This window comes from Denticeps clupeoides, chromosome 13, assembly GCF_900700375.1.
Source record: "Denticeps clupeoides chromosome 13, fDenClu1.1, whole genome shotgun sequence".
Taxonomy (NCBI): Eukaryota; Metazoa; Chordata; class Actinopteri; order Clupeiformes; family Denticipitidae; genus Denticeps; species Denticeps clupeoides.
This window is the reverse complement of record NC_041719.1, coordinates 20978272-21001431: the sequence shown is the minus strand read 5'-3', so window position 1 is coordinate 21001431 and position 23160 is coordinate 20978272. Positions and strand designations below refer to the sequence as shown.

The 23160-nt window shown below is 42.6% G+C and overlaps 1 protein-coding gene across 1 annotated transcript; it reads left to right on the top strand.

Annotated features, from left to right (window-relative positions):
- The first annotated feature begins 11549 nt into the window (after positions 1-11549).
- Positions 11550-19017, top strand: scp2b (sterol carrier protein 2b). Its single transcript, XM_029001050.1, has 5 exons — positions 11550-11791; positions 13045-13144; positions 14061-14190; positions 17313-17392; positions 18413-19017. Exons 1-5 carry the CDS (start codon positions 11769-11771, stop codon positions 18506-18508), a joined length of 429 nt encoding a protein of 142 aa, XP_028856883.1. The 5' UTR covers positions 11550-11768; the 3' UTR covers positions 18509-19017.
- The last annotated feature ends 4143 nt before the right edge of the window (positions 19018-23160 follow it).

The window sequence follows — 23160 nt, the reverse complement described above, 5'->3', positions numbered from 1 at the left end:
CCTAGCCAGCAACACGACCTGCGCATGACCGGAAGCGGCCTGCAGGAAATGACAAGCTGTCCGGCGTTGCAGTGTGGGCTAGATAAATATAGGCATATATAAATCTATACATTTAAATATAATAGAAATTTAAACAACCTACACTACCAGTCAAATGGCGGGATGCACCTAGTCATTTATAGGTGTTGCACATTTAGATCAAAACTGAAAACACAGGACTATATAATAACAGCAATCATAATAGTAATACACATGAGGTTATATAATAAACAAAAAATGCAAAGCTTTCCAAATCAGGGAGTTTTTGCTGTAATAGAGGCATTTCAAACTCTTGTCTTCTGTCAACCACCTTAAGTTGCACAACGGTGAGGGTTTCCAGTCCTATGCTGAACACTTTCTTATCATTCACTCATATTAATGAGCATCTCATGAAACAGTTTTCGATGATGACAATAGTGAACAAAGCAGTCATGAAGGTAAAAAAAGGAAAAAATAGATACTTCACTTTCTCCTGATACAACAAATTCTAAATATGGGATCTTCAAAAAAGCCTCCATCTTAGTCTTCATAACCACTACAGAGTAGGTACACCCCAAATTTTGACAACATGCAGTATGTCTCAATAGGCTTAACAACCACTACAGATCACCCCCCTCATACTTTGACACTCTCTGGACACAAGGAACAACTCCCTTGAATTGTTTTTGACTGCTAGTGTATATGTTAACAATAATTATTTTATTATTATTTATCATACCCTTAATTAACAATCAATATTTGATATAAATGTATAAACGTATACATACAGAATATTTATTTGTTCTAGAAACAGGAGTAGCATATTTCAAAATGTTAGCCAAAAATCATGTGATGATGTGAAGTAGTTACAACAGCTGAAACCATAAAGACAAGGATATGGTTATATGGGTCTACCTTCTCCCCAATAGGCACAAAGCAAATACTACTAATACAATGTACCAATTTCAACTAATTTAGGAAATACAGTACAGGCCAAAAGTTTGGACACATCAAAACTATGAATAAACACATGTGGAGTTATGTACATAAAAAAACACTTCTGGGAACTCCTTCAAGACTGTGATGACCTCTTGAGAGAATGCCAAGAGTGCGAAAAGGAGTCATCAGAGCAAAGGGTTTTTTGAAGAAACTAGAATATAAAACATGTTTTCAATTATTTCACCTTTTTGTTAAGTACATAACTCCACGTGTGTTCATTCATAGTTTTGATGCCTTCAGTGAGAATCTACCAATGTAAATGGTCATGAAAATACAGAGAAGGTGTGTCCAAATGTCTGGCCTGTACTGTATTTCTTAAATTGGTTGAAATTAGTACATTGTATTAGTAGTATTTGTTTGTGTACAGTTGGTGTGTCCAAAGTTTTGACCTGTACTGTATATCAGCCTCATTTTCATGGCGAATGTTTTAGCATCTCTAGAAATAAAATGCCTGAATCTGTTTCAATACATAATTGAATATGTTGAAAAAACACTGTACCTAAAACATTTAGTACAGAACAAACTTCCATGAAAGTGAATATTTGGCCTGGTGGTGGCACTAGTAGGCTGATGAACACAAAACTGTAAATGAAACATTCGGTGTAGTTGCTTTCCTGTTCCAAGAGATTACAGCAAAAGCTGGGTTTTTGGCATAGTGAATTTCTGATGATGCCAGTCTGATCCTAAATGTTTGGCCTCATGCACCCCATGCCATATGTAATGCATATCATTATTAATATGTAAATATGTAATATTATGGCCTAGCAGTTAAGAAAGCAAATCAGAATCAGAAGCTTCAAATCCTGAAAGTGGCCCCGAGGTGCCACTGAGCAAAGCACTGTCCCCACACACTGCTAACGGGGGGGGGGGGGGGGGCTTTCATTGCTGCCCACTGCTCTCTAAAGGGTAATGGTTAAATGCAGAGGACACATTTCATCAAGTCACTGTGTTCTGTGCTTGCTGTGCATCATAATTACAATCACTTCACAATGCGCAACAGCTGCCTTAATTTGTTAGTTTGTTAGCAGTAATGTATATTGTCACAACCCTGCTGAATGAATTTTGACTTTGATTTGTTTATTTACCTGAAGCAACCAGAATGCTGTTGCTGTAGTTACTGTTACTCGAGTTGTTTGACTGAATTCACCCCAGTGGTTAATGTGAGACTTTCAAAACACTGTACCGAGTGTCAAACATTTTGGAGGTAGCATCATTCTCTTTGGATCTTTTGCTGCTAGTGGTTACTGGCATGGCCACCAGCACTCCACCAAGTCGCCGGGGGGGTGCAGGGACCGTTGTCCCGAAAGAAGAAGAAGAAGAAGAAGAAAGGGCAAAGGTCAGTGGGGAGCATAAAAACACATTGCAAACTCATTCATCAAACTACTTTCACATTTGCTGTAAGCCGATTCTTTGCCTGAAGCAAGCCTCACGCCAACCGTCTGTTTGACCACTCTTTTGGATTAGCCGTGTTTGTTCCTGTTTGATCCTGATGAATTTGACCCCTGACTCCGCCCATGATGCTCTCCAGTCTCTGAAAGCCCACGTTCCACTAGTTATGACCATTTCCAACTGACTTCTCTACAGCCTGCAACCTTCGAGTACCCGGTGCTATGGTAGAGTTAAATCTCTCTCGTCTCTCTCCACTGTGGAACCACTTGCCGCAGCTGCTCACACTCCCCCTTCCTCGCCAAAGCTCCATAGACACCTGGACACCACCAGTCCCAGCCACAGCTCACCGCCCTCAGCTTTCCACGCAGCCAAACTTTCGCCCCAGGACCTGTCGTCTCATAGTATCGGTCCGCTACCACTCGGCGTACCAGACACGGCCTTCATGCAAGGAACGTTGAATCAGATCCTAGCATCCCTCCAGCAGCAGCAACAGCAAGCCCTTCTGCAGCTGGGCACAGCAGTGATGACTCTCACAGCACAAGTATAGGCACAACAGATGCAACCTACTCACCCCACTCCCACTGCACTTCTGTCAACCGCCACTGTGACCCTGTTTCACCACCATACCAATCTCCAGGGCCTGGCTCCCTATCCTTTGTACGATATTAATTCCAGGGGTTCTCTTGGTTTTCTGACACAATATTGCAAGATGAACAATTCCCCACTGACAAAACTGCAGTAGCGTACAGTGGCTCAACACACTCCTGGAACTGTGAGACCTGGTTTGCTGCTCCATTGACGCATTCCTGGATGTGGATTACATGGTAGAATTTTGCACCCTGGCCACATTGTGCTTCCTGTCGTGCTTTAACAAGGATTACGTGAATAACATGACGTGGTGAGGCACGACTTGAGTTCTTCACTGTAAAGCGCCATTGATCTCGCCATTTCAGTAGATGACTGAATGAAACCACAAACAGCACGCCCCTCCTCACTGACCTCAACCACCACGAGTCACGCCTACCCTCTTGCTCCAGAATACCCATGCAGTTTAAGCAGGCCCATGGGCCACTCAAACCCCAAAGCGACAGCAGAGAGTGGAGCTCATTCTCTTGTATTATTGTGGAGGGCAAAATCACTTCAGTGTCATCTGCCCTAACCGTTGCTCAGCACCGCAGGACCAGGAAAACACCTCCGCTCGTCAGGGCCATGGAGCGCCCAGGCAAGCCCAGGTGCCCCCATCACTCCGCTGCACGGTGCTCACTGCCCATCTCCTTGAACTGGACAATAGTGGTCCTGGTGAATTGAGGTGAATCTGATCAATGTTGACCTGAACACTCATGTCCAGTTCTTTGCTATCTGATGTAATCCCCCACGGGCCGTCATGGGGCTCAACAGTCGACCTTGGGTTCAAGGCTCTGAACTGTTTCAAACCAAACCTCTACAGTAGCACATCGAACCAGAGGTTTCACACCTCTCTTTCATATTCTCTCCTAAAAACACCTGCCAACCAAAAGATGCACCCCTGCAACTTCTTCTCTTGGTGCCACAGTCAGGCTGAACAAAATTATGATGTGGGCATTTGGGAACTGCTTGCAGTTAAGTTGGCCCTCGAGGAGTGGTGCCACTGGTTGGAGGGGGCCATTCACCCATTCTTGATGCTCACCCACCACAAGAACTCATAATTCCTGACCCCATATCCTTGCCCCAATCCAATGGACCCTCCTCCAGGACGTTCAGTCCAGTCAGGCCCAAGAACCACCACCTACCAACACCAGCCACCCACCTATCCCAGATGCTTTCGCATCCTACAACCCCAAATCAGAAAAAGATGGGACAGGGTGGAAAATGTGACTAAAAAAATAAAGCAGTAATTCACTAATTATTTCATAATGAAAATTATTTCATTGCAGACTGTATGAACACAAGATAATTCATGTTTTTTTGGTCAACATCATTTGATTTGTAAATAAACATCCATTCTTGCCATTCAGGCTTGCAACACATTCCAAAAAAAGTTGGGATGGGGGCAATTCATGGGTATAATAATGTATAATGAGGTATAATAACTAAATAATGATGTGAACTGGTGATGTTAACAGGTGATTCGGTACAAAAGCAGGAAGAATCAGACAAACTAACATCTGCAACACTAAGTCACTTGATTTGTTCAAAGCCTAAACGTCTTTTAAGTGTTGTTAAAAGACAGGGGAACTGTACAAAGTGGTAAATGCTGTGCTGTCCCAACTTTTTTGGGATGTGTTGCAAGCCTGAATGGCAAAAATGGATATTTATTTACAAATCAAATGATGTTGACAAGAAAAAACATGAATTATTTTGTTTTCATACTGTCTGCAATGAAAAGTTAAGGGAAATTTGTGAATTACTGCTTTATTTTTTATTCACATTTTCCACCCTGTCCCAAATTTTTCTGATTTGGGGTTGTACAATGGGGTCATTGTGCCTTACTAGCCGAGACCCAAGAACAGTTTCATCATACCTTCTGGTGGCCAGGTGGCTCCCTGGGGACATCACAGAATACATTGCCGCATGCCCTACATGCACTGCCCACAAGCTGGTACCAGCGACCACACACCTCTTCCGCTACCTCATCCACATTGCCCCTGGTCTCTCCCTTGAAGGACGGACAGCGGTCCTGGTCATAGTGCATCGTGTCTTGAAAGCGACTCACTTCATTGCTCTGAAAGGTCTGCCCACCACCTCTCAAGCAGCCACAATCATCATCCAAGAAGTACTACGATGAGTACTTCTGGGGTCAGCTAGTGGTGTCCATGAGCCTGCCCTCCGGTTACCACCCTGAGTGTAATGGTCAAACCGAACACATCAATCAGGAATTAGAAAAGTACCTATGTTTTATTGCTCGACATGCCCAAATACCTGGTCAAAGCACCTCCTTCTGGCTGAAATCATCGGAACCAAATTAGGACACAGGACTACAGGACATTTACAGGATTTATCAGATGCCCTTATTCAGAGAGACTTACAATAAGTAGTTACAGGGACAGTCCCCCTGGAGCAACTTAGGGTTAAATGTCTTGCTTAGGGACACAATGATAGTAAGTGGGATGTTGAAACTGGGCCTTCTGGTTCACAGGCGAGTGTGTTACCAACTAGTTAATACCACCCTATCACACTATCCCCATTCAAGGCCTCCACAGAACATCAGCCCATGTGGTTCCCTACAGAAACTGACGAAGGTTCTGTCCCGACGGTCAAACTACGGCTATTTGCATCCTTTCTATCACTCCTGTCACTTGCAAAAAGTAATCAGAAATGACATCTGTTAGAGACAGAAGCACTGTAGCATGCTTTTCACTTATAATACTTATAATACTATAATAAAAACAAGCTTAACTCTTATTTGTAGCTACATATAGAGTATCTACAAATTAATTCCAGCATTAGTTTTACATAATATGGAAAAAAAAAAAAATATCCTTCTTTAGGCATACTTACAATAAATTTTCTATGTTTGTTTCAGTTTAAACATCAGAGCTAATTTCTGGTTTATCAAAACGTCAAATTCAAATCTTATTCAGTGGCCTGCATTGAGTTCGAGGCGAGACTCTCTCTCTTCACAGTGAGATGACAGTTATAAAACCAAGCTTTAGGCCACACTGAAGGAGCACCTATTTAACATGCAGCAAAAAAGAATTGTTGGATTGATTAAGATTAGACATGCTTTAAATAAAACAGTGGTTGAACCATGATGATTTAGTCTCACTTCAGGCCAAATTGGTGTGTCTGACAATCAAACAAGCAAGAGTGGACGACAAGTGTGAAGATTTGGAAGCATGATCATTGCATAATAATATGAGCGTGGCAGTTGTACTCCATATACAGACATTGTACTCCATATACATTTGCACATTTACAGAAGCTAGCCATTGCCACCCTCACAAATATCACTCCAAAGCAGGCCGGATCACAAACCTCCATAACAGGAGAAAACTCACAACCTCCTTCGACTGTCTGCACCCACACTCAGAGGAACATTGACACAGGTACTGAAAATCAGTGACTTTAATTAATTTCTCTCCTCTCCATCTCTCTCTCCATGATCCTTCAGGCTTTTACGGGGTACTTCCATCTGTAGCCCCTCTTGCTGGATCAAACCATGTCTCATTAAAAAATTTACAAATAGATGTAAATGTGACCAGGAGCAACACAGAGATAAGGTAACGTGACTCCTTTAAATTAGCAAGATGGCCTCTCAGTCATTGAAGTGAAGTGAATGTCACATGTGATACACAGCACATGATGCACACAGTCCTCTGCATCACCCAGAGTGAGCAGTGGGCAGCCATGACAGGCGCCCGGGGAGCAGTGTGTGGGGACGGTGCTTTGCTCAGTGGCACCTCAGTGGCACCTTCACCAGCTCAACTCATAAGATTTATCCAGTTCATGTCCTTAAGTTTCAACTCTTCCCCCTCATCCTGTCCCTTCCCCAATTCACCTAAAACGCAAATAACAACATCCGTGCGGGGTTGTGGCTCATGCCGGCTCATTTTGCATATTAAAACAGAGGGAACTTACCTGCCTCCTTGCGTCCAATCGCACCAGGGTTTCTTGTTTCTTCAAACACGCGCTCACATTCTGGTCCCACGCTGTTACCGTGACAGAATGACTGAGCCTTCTGCAAAATTTGCCGCGCTATGTGATCAAGTGGCCCCGCAGGCCACCCTCATTGAATGTTTGTCACAGGAGGTCATCCACCTGCGGCAGCGTTTACATGGGGTGGCTGCTCGGTGCCAGAGGTTACAGAACCCAGTCTGGCTCTCCCAGAGTGCTGGAGCGGTACCGAGGCGAGCAGCGAGGTGCTTCTAACCACATTGTCATTTATCTTTGAGTTGCAGCCTCGCTGCTACCCCACTTCCCCATTGCAAATCGCACTCCTGCTCTCGCTGCTGACCAGCCCCACCACGGAATGGGGAGCGGCGTGGTTAAACACCCCCACTTCCATGTCCCTGACGTATCCATCCTTTGTGGCAGAACTGAAAACCACATTCTGCCATCTGGTCGGCATGGAGGATGTCTTGTTGCAGCTCTACCATCTGCCAGGGTGACAGGGTTCCTCATCAGTCTGATTTATTATGAAGGGCTCTCCCCGAGAATCCACAAGATGGTCAGCCAAGAGATGCCAGAGACATATGAAGCCCTTATCATATGCACTCCAGAATGCCACCATCCGCCCATCCACCTCAACGGCCGCGGCAGGCTTCTTCTTTGTCTTGAAGAAGGATGGTGGGCTGAGGCCCTACATCGACTATTGCGGCCTCAACAAAATCACAGTTAAAAACTGAACACCCTTGCCACTCACCAACACCTCGATGCCCTCTCGGGGGCCAAGTACTTCACGAATCTGGATCGGCACTCTGCCTACAATCTGATCTGCGTTCGAGAGGGCAACGAGTGGAAAACTGCATTCATCACACCCATCAGCAAATTTGAATCACTAGTCGTCCCCTGTGGACGTATAATGCAACTGCAGACTTTCAGCAGTTCATCAACAATGTGTAAGCCTACCTGGACGATGTCCTGATTTACTCACCATCCCTGGAAACCCACATCCAACACGTGAGAACAGAGATTGCTCGCCCACCGGCTGTACTGTAAGCTGGAAAAATGCGCCTTCCACCAGCACTTCACCATGTTCCTGGGGTTTACCATCTAGCCCCAGAGTGCGACCATGGAGCCCAAGAAGCTGGAAGCAGTGGCATTGTGGCCCCTACCTACGACACTGAAAAAACTGCAACTGTTCCTTAAGTTTGCCAATTTCTATCGTTGCTTCATCCGGGGCTAAAGTACAGTCGCAGCCCAACTCACTGCTCTCACTAAACCCTCATCACGCCATTTTCACATGAAAGCCTAATCAACTAAACAACTCACTCAGTCGAGGTGGGCCATCTTTTTCGCTAAGTTCCATTTTCACCTGTCCTACCCTCCTTGTTCCTGGAATCAGAAAGCCATCGCCCTGTCCCAACAGCACACTCCAGACTCCTCTTCCTCTGAACCCGAACCAATCCTTCTGTCCCACTGCATCCTAGGCCCTCTCCGGTGGTCCCTGGAGACTAAGGTCCGGGCCGACCCTGGCCCAGCCAACGTCCCAGCAGGGTGTCTGTATATCCCCAACACCTGCCGGTCTGATGTGCTGCATTGTGGTCACTCCTCTGTGCTCTCCGGCCATCCAGGAAGCCAATAGACCCTCTCCTTCATTTGCCGGGCATTCTGGTGGCCATTGTTATTGCAAAATGTACAGGCCTACATGGACATCTGTGACATCTGTGTCCGGGCTCCAAACACTCCTGTTGTTGGATCCCTGCGCCCTCTTCCCATTCCTCATCGTCCCTGGACCCACCTCGCCTTGGACTTCATCACCGGTCTCCCCAAAGCCAATGGAATGACCACCATCCTGACCATAGTGGATCTCGTCTCCAAGTAGCGGTCCACTTTGTCACCCTGCCCGGCCTAACGTCCTCTGCCACAACTGCTGACCTTGTGCTCCAACACGTCCTCTGCCTTTACAGGTTCCCCCAGGATATTGTCTGCGATCGGGGACCCCAATCACTTCTCAGCTGTGTGGAAGACCTTCTGCCACCTCATCGGTTCCACCTGCAGTCTCTCCTCTGACTACCACCCTCAGACCAACGGCCAGGTGGACAGAACCAACCAACAGACAATAAATGCACCTGGCCCAGTTACTTCCTTTTGGCAGAGCTGGCCCATAACCTGCAGGTTTCCTCTGCCACTGGACACAGCCCTTTTGAGTTCTGTTACGGATTTCAACCGGCCATCTTCGCCCACCGGGTGCCCGCAGGTGGGGTCCCGTCGGCCCGTCAGATGATCTGTGGCAGCCAAAATGCCTGGAGAACAGCACGGATGGCCCTCATCACATCCACCCACTGGATGTCGGGCCAATATGACCGACGACGACACCCACGCCAGCTGCGCTTCCAAGTGGGACAGAGAGAGTGGTTGTCCATCCAAGATCTTCATCACAACACACAAACTGTCCCCTCGGGCACAGTACATCGGGCTGTTTCGGATCCTCGGCTAGCTGAATCCCCTCACTTACCGTCTCCAACTCCCACCTAATATCTGTGCCCATCCAGCGTTACATGTCAGCAGGCTGAAACCCTTCATCTACTGGCTCAGGATCCGCCACCGCCACGAATCGTCAACGGGGGACCTGCTTACACCGTCGAGCGTATCATCGACTCTCGTTACAGGGGTCGGGGGGGTCCACTATCTGGTGCACTGGGCTGGCTATGGGCCGGAGGAGCAGTCATGGATTCAGAGTTGCTTCATCCTGGACCCTTCCTTGGTGATTGAGTACTGGCAGTGTACCGATTCCGCTCCGGGGTCGTCCGGATTCTATCCATGTGACTGGGAGCAACACGGAAACGAGGTAATGTGACTCCTATAAATTGCCGAGATGGCCACTGCCAGCCACTCAGTCATTGATTGACATCCGTCAACTCGACTCGGCTCCGACTCAACCTGCTACCAGTAAGACCTCTCCTGTTCATCTCATATCCTCTCCTTTCTACTCCTCCCTCTAATCCTGCCCTGTCCCAAATTCAACCTCAAACGCGAATGACAACATCTGTGTGGTGTTGCGGCTCACGCCGGCTCTCTTTCGCATAGTAAACCAGAGGATTTTATTTTGGTCCCTTGCCAGGACCGTTACAGTATCTAATTAATTTCAACTCCCATTCTCTCATCTATTTTGGTACTTTTAAAGAAAATTGTAATAATGCAGAAAAAAGTAAAGAACTGTGACAGGTATCGTAAAAAAGTGACATTAATTAGAGAAGTGATTTGAAAAAGTGACATTGTCTTGTGATTTAGAGAGAGAAGTAGCAGCATGTTGTGATGGATGAAAAACCAACATTCAGTAGCAGTGCCTTAAGTTAGGTACTGCTCTTTTCCTTCTTTACCTTCTGCAGAACTCTGGAAGGAGGTTTTTAACAGGAAGGAACTTTTCAACAGACCCTTACCAAATGACACTCATTTCAAAAGAACATAATACATACAACAACATCATAGTAGATAGTTAGATAGTCCTTAATCACATACAGTATGTCTCAATGGGTTTTGACAGGCTCTACAGTTGACATCCACCACACTTGACCCTTCTGCGCACAAGGAAAAACTCCACTAAAAAAGAAAGGAAGAAACCTTGGGAAGGAGTGATACAGAGTGGAACGCCCATCCAGGGTAGAGTGAGCCTGCAATTGGTGTCAAATATGATAAAATGCATAAAAATGCGTAATGTCTGAAAACAATGAATAAGAAATTGCTTATACACTAACCAGTCATAATTGCTTAATTAGACTAAAATATAAGCATCCAAGTGATATTAAATGAAGAGCCATTTGGGAGCCAATCCAAAAGAGCCAAAGCTTTGAAAGGAGTTCCCATCACTAGTACAATGTGTTACCTGAGCTCTTATAGCAATGGCCCAAAACATTTATCTGGCTGACATAATTGTTACCTCCTGACTTTTTTTGGTGTGTTTTGGTTCTGTGTTGTGTTTGTAGGATGCCTGGTGATTGCAAATTGAGTCCACCTGTTCCTGCTGTGGACAGCCAGAATAAATGGGGCCTCAGTTCCCTTTTTCGGGGCTGCACTTGCCATCCACCCCGCCCGTTTCCCTAGCATTTCCTGATTGCCTCACTTCCGGTTTCCCCTGCGCTTCCCCTTGGAGGCGATGCAACTTGTTGTGTCTGCCTGCTTGTCTGTGTTTGTTTTTTCTTTTTTTTACCGTTTTGTTTGTCGTTATGCGTTGTAATCGTTTGTATGTATTTCTTTTTTATTTATTTTTTGTTTGTTGATAAAATACTTATTTTATGTTATTAGCCCTAGAATGGCTAATAACATAATCAATTAAGTCATTTCAAAACCTCCCATATCTTGACATTTACACATATTCATCAAAATAATACATTTTATATAAAAAGCAATAATTGTATTCCTCACAAACCCCTTTTAAATTGATATAAACCAATGTAAAGAGAAAACCCCTGAACTTGGTTCCTGCTAGCTCCGCCCCCTTCCCAGAACCAGAACCCAGATCCTTGCCATGTGCACGTTTTGTGATTCTGAATAGTTATGTAATTTAGTTTACAGTAAAACATATACAATAATGTGAGTAAAAATCTGACTTTTTTTAAACACTTGCAGGCTGATTACTATTAGGAGAATGCTGAGGCAGTGTGATCTCTAATGTTGCCGGCTACTATCGGTGCTTGACTGATGGGGTCTGGGGACGCAGTTGAACGCGGAAGTCGCTCTGGCATCAGTCGTACAAGACGACCTCACACAATCAATTTTCCAAAATGCGTGAACTGCAGCCCACAAGGTGAGATAATATGCTACAACCGACAGTAATGACGCATTTAAAAGTAGCGTTGCTCTAATGTTCGTATTAGCTAAAGCTGCGGTGTACAACAACAATTACATTACACAACTACAGCAAGATGGCCTGATGTTAAAAAGCTTCGTATCAGCAGTGTCCACCACAAACATATCATGGCAAATTTCAGTTGCTAGTTTCCATTTCTATATAATGCAAGTACTGTCAAGACAAACCAAATTGGATGTTGTATCACAAAATTTGCGCTTTTAGCGCTGTGTAGCAAGAAGGAAAACAAATACACATTACACAATACATCAGTTAGTATTAGTAAGGTTATAGTGTAGGCACACATCCTGGTAATCCGTTTTATGTTGTTTGAAACTTGTTTTGTATTCATTTATATTACACAAATCAATAAAAACAGGCTTAAGTATTTCAAACTATACAGTCTAAACTCTGTCCTGTTACATTGTAATGAAATGGAAATTGTGGAAGCTATTCTCTTGGAAGAACTGAAGCACTAGGCTTCAAGTATCAAACAGGACATGTATTTCTAAGCAGAATATTGACCACAGCCTGCATGTTATGCATAATTATGCAGTGCAGCAGGGTTCTGTCATGGCTTCACTGGCCAGGCTGACTTATGCAAGAAAAGCTTTGTTGCACTTTACTTTCTGATTTCTGAATGTGTGCGAACTGGTTGTTGCCAATTTGACAATAACATTAAGTTACATAAAACCTGTATAGAAAATGCAGATGCAGCCACTGTTAAATTAACAGTGCGTAGATTCATGTTGCAGCAGCTTTTTAAAAAATTGGTCATGCAGTGATTGGATTATTCAGTGTTGCCATTAAAGGCTTGTTCTTTTTGTTGACTGCATCACAAGCGAGGAGGTTGCTTAACGCTACTGCAACTAATGGTTAAAGTGTTCTATGGTGTGTTGAAACTGAAATTATTGCATTATTTTATATAGCATAAAGTGATTGCTGCAATGACCTTATCCGAGCTATAACATTCTGTGATAATGTAGGTCTATATTTTCTGAGAGATCCTGGACACCTTTTATGTTTTTAATGAAGTGAAGTGATTTTTAATAAAAAATAAAAATAAAGTCATAACCATAATATGAAGAATGCCTGCTTAAAAGATTAACGGTAACTTTTGTGAACCTTGTTCTTACACTCCTTGTGGTAGTGCTAAACCTGCCTTCTCACACACAGTGGATCTATCTTACCTGAAATGTTTTCTTCTATAGCACTGTACGGATAGAGGCAGTGAACACAAATGCAGCAAGTGCTATGCAGGACTTCAAGGCACACGCTGTCTTTCAGGAGATTGCAAAGAAGCTTGAAGAGGTACCATTTCTGTTCTGTTAAATGCATTGTACCTCCTGTGTCCTTGCAATGCTGTGTAGTTTTGTGACCAAACTGAAAGTATTTGTGCAATTGTGCACACTCTCCAACTCCTGTATAAGCACATGCACATAGAAATGGAAACATGGTTATTTCAGTTCACTTAATTTTTTTCAGAAAACTATCTGAATACCGAATTGCAACAAATTTGTATCTCCATTTATATCTATAAAATATCTGTCAGAATACTGCCTCTCCAAATGTCATACCACCAGGTACTTTAAATTGAATAAATGAGACTGATTTTGCATATGAACTCAAAGAGTTGGATAACCAGCACCTCAGGAGACGGAAGATATTAGTTCATACATACTTTCAGCCCTATACAATTAATTGGTATTACAGAAAAAGTCTAGCTGTGACTCACTGTGTTGTAAATAGAGCTTTTAATTCACAACCTGCGCTTGGAATATTAATCAATTGTTACAGTACATGTAATATGCATATGGTGTCCTGTGAACAGTGAACTGTGGGGCAGTGGTGGCCTAGCGGTTAAGGAAACGGCCCGTAATCAGAAGGTTGCCGGTTCGAATCCCGATCTGCCAAGGTGCCACTGAGGTGCCACTGAGCAAAGCACCGTCCCCACACACTGCTCCCCGGGTGCCTGTCATGGCTGCCCACTGTTCACTCAGGGTGATGGGTTAAATGCAGAGGACATATTTCACTGTGTGCTGTGCTGTGTATCACGTGACAATCACTACACTTTGAATGTAGAATGTCAATGGATGCTTGGATAAATTGCATTTCATCTGACTGTTCCTAGTATTTATTTGTCAGTTTAACAGTTAACACTGTTATGTGATCTTTCTACACATAAAGGATAGCACAATTATATATTAATAATGTTGCTGTTTTTAAGAATGGGGAGCAGTTTGTGAAGAAGATTGGCGGTGTTTTCGCATTCAAGGTGAAGGATGGGCCAGATGGGAAGGAGGCCACGTGGATTGTGGATGTGAAGAATGGAAAGGGATGTGTTCACAATGATACAGGTAGGCTAACTGTGGTGTGGTTGTTCCACAGATATTTGCTTCTGCTTTCTGTATCTGGGTAGTATTAGCAAAAATTCTGTGTTGCCTGTTACATCAGACTGTACAGTTGTAATGTTAAAATAACCATTAAGTTGCCAACTGGCAATTGGAGTGCAGGAGGACTCAGAAGGACCGGTAGGAAACCTGCATCAACACAGAGCAACACAAACTCAGCACATACAAAGCTGGAGCAAACTCAAACAATGTCAAAACCATGACACTAACTGACATGTCACAGTGCTGTGAAATCAACATCTGAAATTATTAAACTCATTGTATTTGCAGAGGGGAGATTACAATGATATACATTTTAAAGGTCCCCTGACATCAACATTTAGTCTTAGTGGTCCTCTAATACTGTATCTGAAGTCTCTTTCTGAAATTCAGCCTTGAAGTCATGTTGGCGTTTTTCCAGAAAAAATAAGTCTCGCATGACTGTGTGGGGCCTCTGATTGCCATAACTTTGTTAACCAGATTGATATCTAATAATTTTTACATTTACATTTACAGCATTTATCAGACGCCCTTATCCAGAGCGACTTACAATCAGTAGTTACAGGGACAGTCTCCCTGGAGCAACTTAGGGTTAAGTGTCTTGCTCAGGGACACAATGGTAGTAAGTGGGATTCGAACCCGGGTCTTCTGGTTCATAGGTGAGTGTGTTACCCACTAGGCTACTACCACCCTGTTTTTAGTCAATATAGTGAATATTGCCTATATGGACAGCAATTTTAAAAAGTGAACCTGTAAAACTGTTATTAAATGTGATGTGGTTGAAAATTTGGTGCATATAACGTTTGTGCTGGTGCAAAAAGTTAGTCTATAGCAGTGTTTCCCAAACCTGGTCCTGGGGGAACGTCTGCCAGGAAGTTTTTTCACAATCTGACCCACTCGTTAAGCCATCAAGTAACACCTGAGTCATCTATTATAATATAAGTCTGTTCTTAGGTAATGCATAGAATGCAGTTATATGGCTGCATATGCTAAACTGACAGTGCTGTTTAATTGTCACTGCAACGTAAGATTTTTACTTTCTCTCTGTCTGTGTCTGCTGAAACATTACATGAAATAATAAGAATGATGACTGTACCATTGCATTATGCTGAGTAACAAACCCTGATCTTTTGGTGTAACTGATAACATAAAATATGATATAACTAAGTATTACTGTATATGGCAGAAACATTTAAAGGACTTACGAGTTTGAAGTTGATTGAAAATGTAATTTTATTTTCATTAATAGCAATTGAAATATTTGCAACTGAATTCATAGTCTGTAATCACGATATGAGAAATATGATATATCAGTAAATAGATGAATGAATAGACAGAAAATGTCTAAATAATAAATACAGAATTATCAATAATATAAATGTAATATTAAATGGAACAATATATATGAATATTAATATATATAATGAATATTAATCAATTTCAATAATAATTGGGACTGCCACGGCCATGTATGTTACCCCCAATCTTGTGGTGGGGCATGTGTTGCCAGTCAGGTTGGCTGGCATCCACCACCTCAATAAAGCCTTAAACTTTAAACAATAAACACGATTAACTTTTAAGGCCTACTAAAATCCGTTGCTACATCTACTCAGTCTACCTGACTGGTGTAGACTATTTACTGTTCACTGTTTCACTGCAGCACACCCACTTTAAAACATACAGGAATATCTATACAACGGCCAATCAGAGGCAGACCATGCTCTTCACGATTTATAATTGGACCTAATATGGCCTAATATTGAGCCAAATAATGGTGCAGTGGTGGCCAAGCGGTAAGGAAGCGGTCCCGTAATCAGAAGGTTGCTGGTTCGAATCCCGATCCGCCAAGGTGCCACTGAGATGCCACTGAGCAAAGATGCCACTGAGGTGCCTGTCATGGCTGTCCACTGCTTGTGTGCACGTCTGCTGTGCTGCAGTGTATCACAATGACAATCACTTCACTTTCTTTCTGTGTCTGCTTGAATCACAATCTTTCAGTGTTACAGAAAATCAGTAACCCTCCCCAAATGGCTGACCTCAGATTTATTTATTTTTTTATGATTCCATTGAGAAATTAGGTTGCACTCTAGAGCCCTGCCTTTTGTCTGCCTTGATGCAGGTATTCACTACTCAAAGCCACTTCACCTCGGCCATGGGCACCTTTTGTCCCCATAAGTCACCTCTGCCATTTCATTCGTCTCAGTGGACTACCTCATGGCTCATGGGAAGACCCAGGTTCAAACCCCACTGAGTGTCTCCAGGCAAGCTGTGCCTGTAACTACTGATTATAAGCCACTCTGTATAATTGCATATGCTAAGTGCAATAAATGTACCACCTCTTGCAATTGGGGGGATTTATGCCACATTAATGTCTGGTGTGGGCTTTTTAAAAGATGTTCTTGTCAGGCTCGAGTCTAACTTTTAAGGCCTGTTTAAAGCTCTAATCCGTAGATTATAGCTTTAAACACCTCTTCTGACTACGACATGAATATGTGTTTGTTATGTGAACCACTGGGAATTTTATTATTTTTTTCCTTCTTTTCCCCCCTCCCAAAACACTAGTCGCCATTTATAAATTAGGTTGCATGACTGTAGCAACATTTACATTTACATTTACAGCATTTATCAGACGCCCTTATCCAGAGCGACTTACAATCAGTAGTTACAGGGACAGTCTCCCTGGAGCAACTTAGGGTTAAGTGTCTTGCTCAGGGACACAGTGGTAGTAAGTGGGATTTGAACCCGCAACATGCACTCTAAAGCCCTAAATGAGACTCTATGTCATATTAGATTTAAAGTCATTTTCTGAAACATCAAGATACAGCAGGAATTAGAAAGAACAAGTTTGCAAGCAGAGCTAGGAACAGTAAAATTCTTACTTTCACATCCATAGTACATGTGTTGTTTTAGAGAGTGCATATCTCTGTGTTTGATTTGGCTGGAAAGCTTGGGCCGTGTTTCAGAATAAACAAGCATCATTTCAGGTTGAGCACATTGTTTTAGTGAAAGAGTGGAAGTATGAGACATGCCAAGTCATTTCTTCATCTGTTAAAATTTTTCAATCTGCCCCCCTTTACTTTAATCTTCAGCCAAAAATGCAGACTGCACCATTGCTATGACTGATGCGGATTTGCTGACTCTAATGATGGGGAAAATGAATCCTCAGACAGTAAGTACTTGCTTTTCAGTATGTGATTTGAATTTTTTTTTCATTTATATCAGCTGTGAGGGATCATTTGGATTTTATGATCAAGCTTTTCTATGGTTTGTCCAACAGGAAAGAGGTCCCCATTCTGTACCATAATGCCTAAATCAGTACTCAAATTAACACAAATGAACAGTATTATACTGTTATCAAGCTCATTTGACTGAAAGCCAGGATCCCTCTCAGACGCCTGTTTGGTGTAAGCATGGGATCTACAGGAAATTCCAGAACATAGTTCCCTTAGGAAGCCTTCAGAGTGCAGCATTGGTATTGAATCAGATGCTTCTCTGAAGGCTAACGGTTTTACTTTGGTTAATTTTTGCTGAGATTCTCATGAATATGGAACATTTTATGTGTGTCATTCAATCTCTTGTTGTGTGTAACAATATTTTGGGGTCTTCCTGTTTTGCATCAGACACAGTGCAGTTTTTGCATTGGAGGAGATTGGCTGTGTCATCACTTGTAACTTGTGTATATTTCCAAATTTTGTGAGTATCTATGCAGTCGGAAAAATGCTTATGTTGTGAGGGAGAAAGTGTTATTGGACCTTTTTCCCTCCTGTAAGCTGCTCCTGCCGTGGCTGACTCTGCCCCAGTTTCCGAAGCACATATAATCCTCCTGCATTAACCATTTGAATCATATTAATATAGTTGAATCTGGGTCAGGAGGTCCTGTCTGTTTTTATGGGGAGTTCCTGTCTGTCACCACACTTCACCACAAGTGCAATATTAAAATTCTCTGGTCTGACAAAGTTAATTTCTTTCCTTCCTGCCCAACATGTAACAAAGCATGCTAGATTGTGAAAATAGAGGCCTGGTCTTATTGTAGTATTTTCTGTCTCAGGACAGGCCTTCTAGTGTTCCAACTCAAACCAAAAAATGTTAACGACCCTTATTAGTGTCTATGGGTTATTGGGGAAAGAAAATGTGCAATGACTGCAGAAAGAAAAGTGTTGAAAATGAACTTTGCTTGTTTCACCCTCAGGCTTTTTTCCAAGGAAAGCTGAAGATCACAGGCAATATGGGCATGGCCATGAAGCTCCAGAATCTGCAGCTGCAGGCAGGCAAAGCCAAGTTGTGAAATATAGGTTGAGCCATTCCATCCAAGCTCTACCATCTGTGCACAAGCAGTGTTAATGCAGGAAAGATGAGAATAAAACGGTAGATTGAGAGATAATCTTTTTTTTTAACTACTGTTCTGGACTACTAATATTAACTTAGTGCTCAAGAAATATGCCTGTGAAATGCAGAAAAAATATACTGAAAAATATTCTGTCTCTCTTCAATTATGTTAAAAGTGCCTTTTACGTGAAGAACGTTTGTTGGGTGCAGTGTCGTTACTAAAGAGTTAGTTATGGATATATATAAAAAAAAAGAGGTCCAATATCTACAAATATAATTCACTACATAATGTCCCTTCAAAACATTTGACTTTGTGTCTGTGCCAGGTTTTTAATCGGATAATATTGCCTATTCAATACAGTCCTTCTTTAGTTACATTTTAAGGCCCATTACTGATGTTAGACTAGTGATCAACTCTGTAGGATTTTGCAATAATGGATTTTAAATAAAATGAGTAATTGTTGCATACAGTGGCTTCTGAAGATTTCTTTTAGTAAGTGAAAGTGAAGTGATTGTCACACGTGATACACAGCAGCACAGCACACAGTGAAATTTGTCCTCTGCATTTAACCCATCACCCTGAGTGAGCAGTGGGCAGCCATGACAGGCGCCCGGGGAGCAGTGTGTGAGGACAGTGCTTTGCTCAGTGGTACCTTGGCAGATTGGGATTCGAACCAGCAACCTTCTGATTACGGGGCCGCTTCCTTAACCGTTAGGCCACCACTGCTCTGGATAAGGGCATCTGATAAATGCTGTTTTAGTTAACAACACATTCCTTTCATTTTATTCATAGGTTTAACTTTGATAACAGATCACAGTGTAACAAACAAAAACAAATTATGCAATGCACATTATGATTTTAATCTGTGCTGTATAAATACCATTGGGCTGCAGCCTGTGACTGATATGATTTTAATTATCATTATCATTATCATTAATTATCATAGCAACATCTGCACCCACCTTCTTTTAAGCAGACAATTCAGTATGATTTATCCTTTCTCCAGTTTCTAATCCTCTTTATAAGGTTTCCAGACAAGGTTTTTAGTAACACCCTTTCCCTGATTTCTGGACCAGAGAATGAAGACTGCAACAAGACCCATTTTTCAGCACACTCAAAAGTTGTGCACATCTGTCCTTTTAAATAAGATTTTCACAACTCCAAAAAATACATCAAATTTAGTAGAAGTGAAGTGATTGACATTGTGATACACTTCAGCACAGCCCACGGTGACAACGAAATGTGTCCTCTGCATCTAACCATCAACCTTAGCAGTGGGCAGCCATGAAAGGTGCCTGGGGAGGTGCCTTCCGATTACGGGTCCGCTCCTTACCTGCTAGGCCACCATTTCTCCTAGTTTAGTTTCGATGGGTGTTTCAATTGTACTAAACATATAGCTGCCCTGTAAGGGTTCAAACAGTACAATCATTATTATTAAAAAATTATTTAAGATCAGGGTAGTTTTTCCTCAAACCATCACTGAAGAGAATTTGCAGTGAGACACTGTACCCTTTGCCTTATTTGTGTGGTTTATTGTGAAAATGAAGTTGAAGTTGAGCTTAATTGTCATTTCAGCTATATACATTGTTAGACAGTACATACTGAAACAAAATGTGCGACACGGACGAACTGGGCTACATAAAGTGCAAACGGGGCAGAGGCAGTGCAAAAATAACATTTAACAAAAAAACATGTATACAACAATGAGATAGACAGCACTAAACAGGTGAAATGAATAATAAATGTGCAAAAATGGAATGGTGCATTAATAGATGATATTACAGATAGATAATCATACAATATAACAGAGGTACTGGTGAGTCCCTGAGTGTTCAGGTGTTTGATTGCTAGCGGGATCTGGCAGTGAGGGCCCGAACGCTTTGATACCTTTTTCCGGATGGTGGGAGGGTGAAGGGTGCATGTGAGGGGTGTGTAGAATCCTTCGTGGCTTTCCTGATGGAGCGTGTGTGGTAAATGTCCCCTTATGGTCTTGCGGTCCAATATGGTGCAGTTCCCAAACCAGACAGTGATGCAGCTGGTCAGAATGCTCTCAAAAGTCCCTCTGTAGAAGGTGGTGAGGATGGGTGGTGGGAGATGGGCTTTCTTCAGCCTCTGCAGGAAGTAGAGACTCTGCTGGGCTTTCTTGGCTGTTGAGTTGGTGTTGGGATTCCAGGAGAGGATCTATTGTAATTGAATACCGAGGAACTTTGTGTTCTTGATGATCTCCACACAAGAACTGTTGATGTTCAGTGGAGGTCATTGTCTTCTGAAGTCATCAATCATCTATGCATGTTCAGAAACAGATTGTTGGCCTTACACCAGTCAGTCTGTCGTTGCTCCTCATCGTTCTGGCTGATGAGATCCTCTCATGATGAGACCCTCTCAGTCAGGAAGTCCAAGATCAGATCTAGTCGCAGAGGGAGGAGTTCAGGCCCAGCAGGCTCAGCTTCTTGACTAGGTGCTGAGGAATGATGGTATTGAATCTGAAACAGAAGTCTATGAACTTATTATGTCCTTATTGTCCAGGTGGGTGAGGGTCAGATGCAGGGTGGTGGTGATGGCATCGTCCGTGGAGCGGTTCGAACAATAGGCAAATTGCAGTCCAGGGTGTTTCATGATGAGCCTCTCGAAGCACTTCATCATGATGGGTGTAAGTGCATCAGCACAGGCACAATGGTGGTGACTTTGAGACACGTAGGAACAACGGCGGTGCTCAGTGAGATGTTGAAGATGTCTGTGAGAACATCTGCCAGGATTGTCTGGTCCAGCAGCCTTTCATGAGTTAACTTTGTCACGTCCGCCATGGTTAGACTTATCACCTGATCACTGAAAGGAGGGTTGGATTTCCTCACAGTCACATCGTTTTGTTTCTCGAAACCTTCAAATTACGGGTCCGCTTCCTTATCCGCTAGGACGCCAATGCTACAGTTTCTCTCCCCAGTGTTGGTCACCTTCTTCCATATTGTGTTGTGGATGATCATGTACAGTAAATGTAATGTTAACAGGAACTCTGACATGAATTACAAATAGGAGTTCCCGTTAACATTACATACTGTACATGACCATCCACAATCTTGACATGAACAACGCAGGGAAATCCAGTGTTGAACCTCGGTTTTTCCTTCCTGCTGTTGCCTTTGGCTTGCTCACTACGGGCCTTGTACACTATTCTTATGGTGCTTTGTGCCAATGTATATTGTAAAAAGTGATTGGAAAATAAAGGTTGATTTAATTTTCGGGTTACAATGGGCCATATTACTGACAAATTGATATACCAACATTTTTACATCAAGAAACAAAAATAGGCTCAGTTGGTATTGTTGGTTGTGCATGGTGGACAGTGAAAACAGCTGTGAGCAATTCAGGACATTTTTAAATATAAATCAAAAAAATTACCAAACCTATGACTTCACTAACCAGCTCAGTCTTTTGTAACCAACACTCCCTATTTGACCTGACCTGTGAATGACTACAAAAAAACACAAATCTCAGTCCAAGTGAACCTTTGAGATACTGCATTCAAAGAATGGGACATACCCGTGGGACAACAGCTGTGCATCACATTTAGACTGACCTCATAATATTACCTTCAGTCCAATCCGCACCTCAGCCATATATCCCAATAAAACCAGAGGGCTGAGCTTGTCCATAATGTCTAGATAGTTGAGGATGTGAGGACTGATAACAAGCACATTATTGCTTGTTAGGGGTGGTATTAGCCTAGTGGGTAACACACTCACCTATGAACCAGAAGACCCAGGTTCAACCCTAAGTTGCTCAAGGGGGGAACTGTCCCTGTAATTACTGATTGTATGTCGCTCTGGATAAGGGCGTCTGATAAATGCTGTAAATAACAGTCTCTTGAGAAAGAGCAGATGCTGTTCCACCCCTCTTTAAATGTGTGAAATTTGTTATGCATATCTCAAGGAAATAAAATGGCATTCTCTCCACAGCAGCATATTGAAATAAATATTTTTCATTAGCTATTATGGTTTTAAGTATGCAGTACCAAAATGTATATTCTGTGTAATGAAACTGTTTTCAATTCTTTGACCAACACCACTGAACTATAGCATTGCAAGAGCGAAAAAACAGCTAGTAGGACAATAAAAAGTGAAATGGTTGGATTTAAAAAAAAGGCTGATCTCTTCTCTCACTGGTAAAAATCTCATGCAATGGACTTGCCCTGCTCCTCCCAACTGTCTGGGAGACAGCTTGTTCCTGTGCATCCTGCAAATTCATCACATTAATAATGTGCTATGGATTTTATTTATAGTTGTTATTATGCTCTGCTGGCTATCCTGCTGTTTCCTGATGTCATTCCTGGGTACCGGCTACAGGCTAAGCTTTTACTCAAATTGTGGAAATCACATGAACTAACCTTTTCCTTGTTTCATGTTGTATATGGGTACATGTGCCAGGAAGCCTAATTTGATTGTATCCTAAGTAGGTCATGAAAGAAAGCCAATTCAGCATGTCTTCTTCCTAACAGAAATAAGACTTAATCACCATTTGTTAATATTTTTCTGCATCATTTTGATTCAGTGCTGGAAACCTCTGATTACTTTCTGGTCTTTAATCTTTTAAATTGCACAAGTTAAGATAATTCT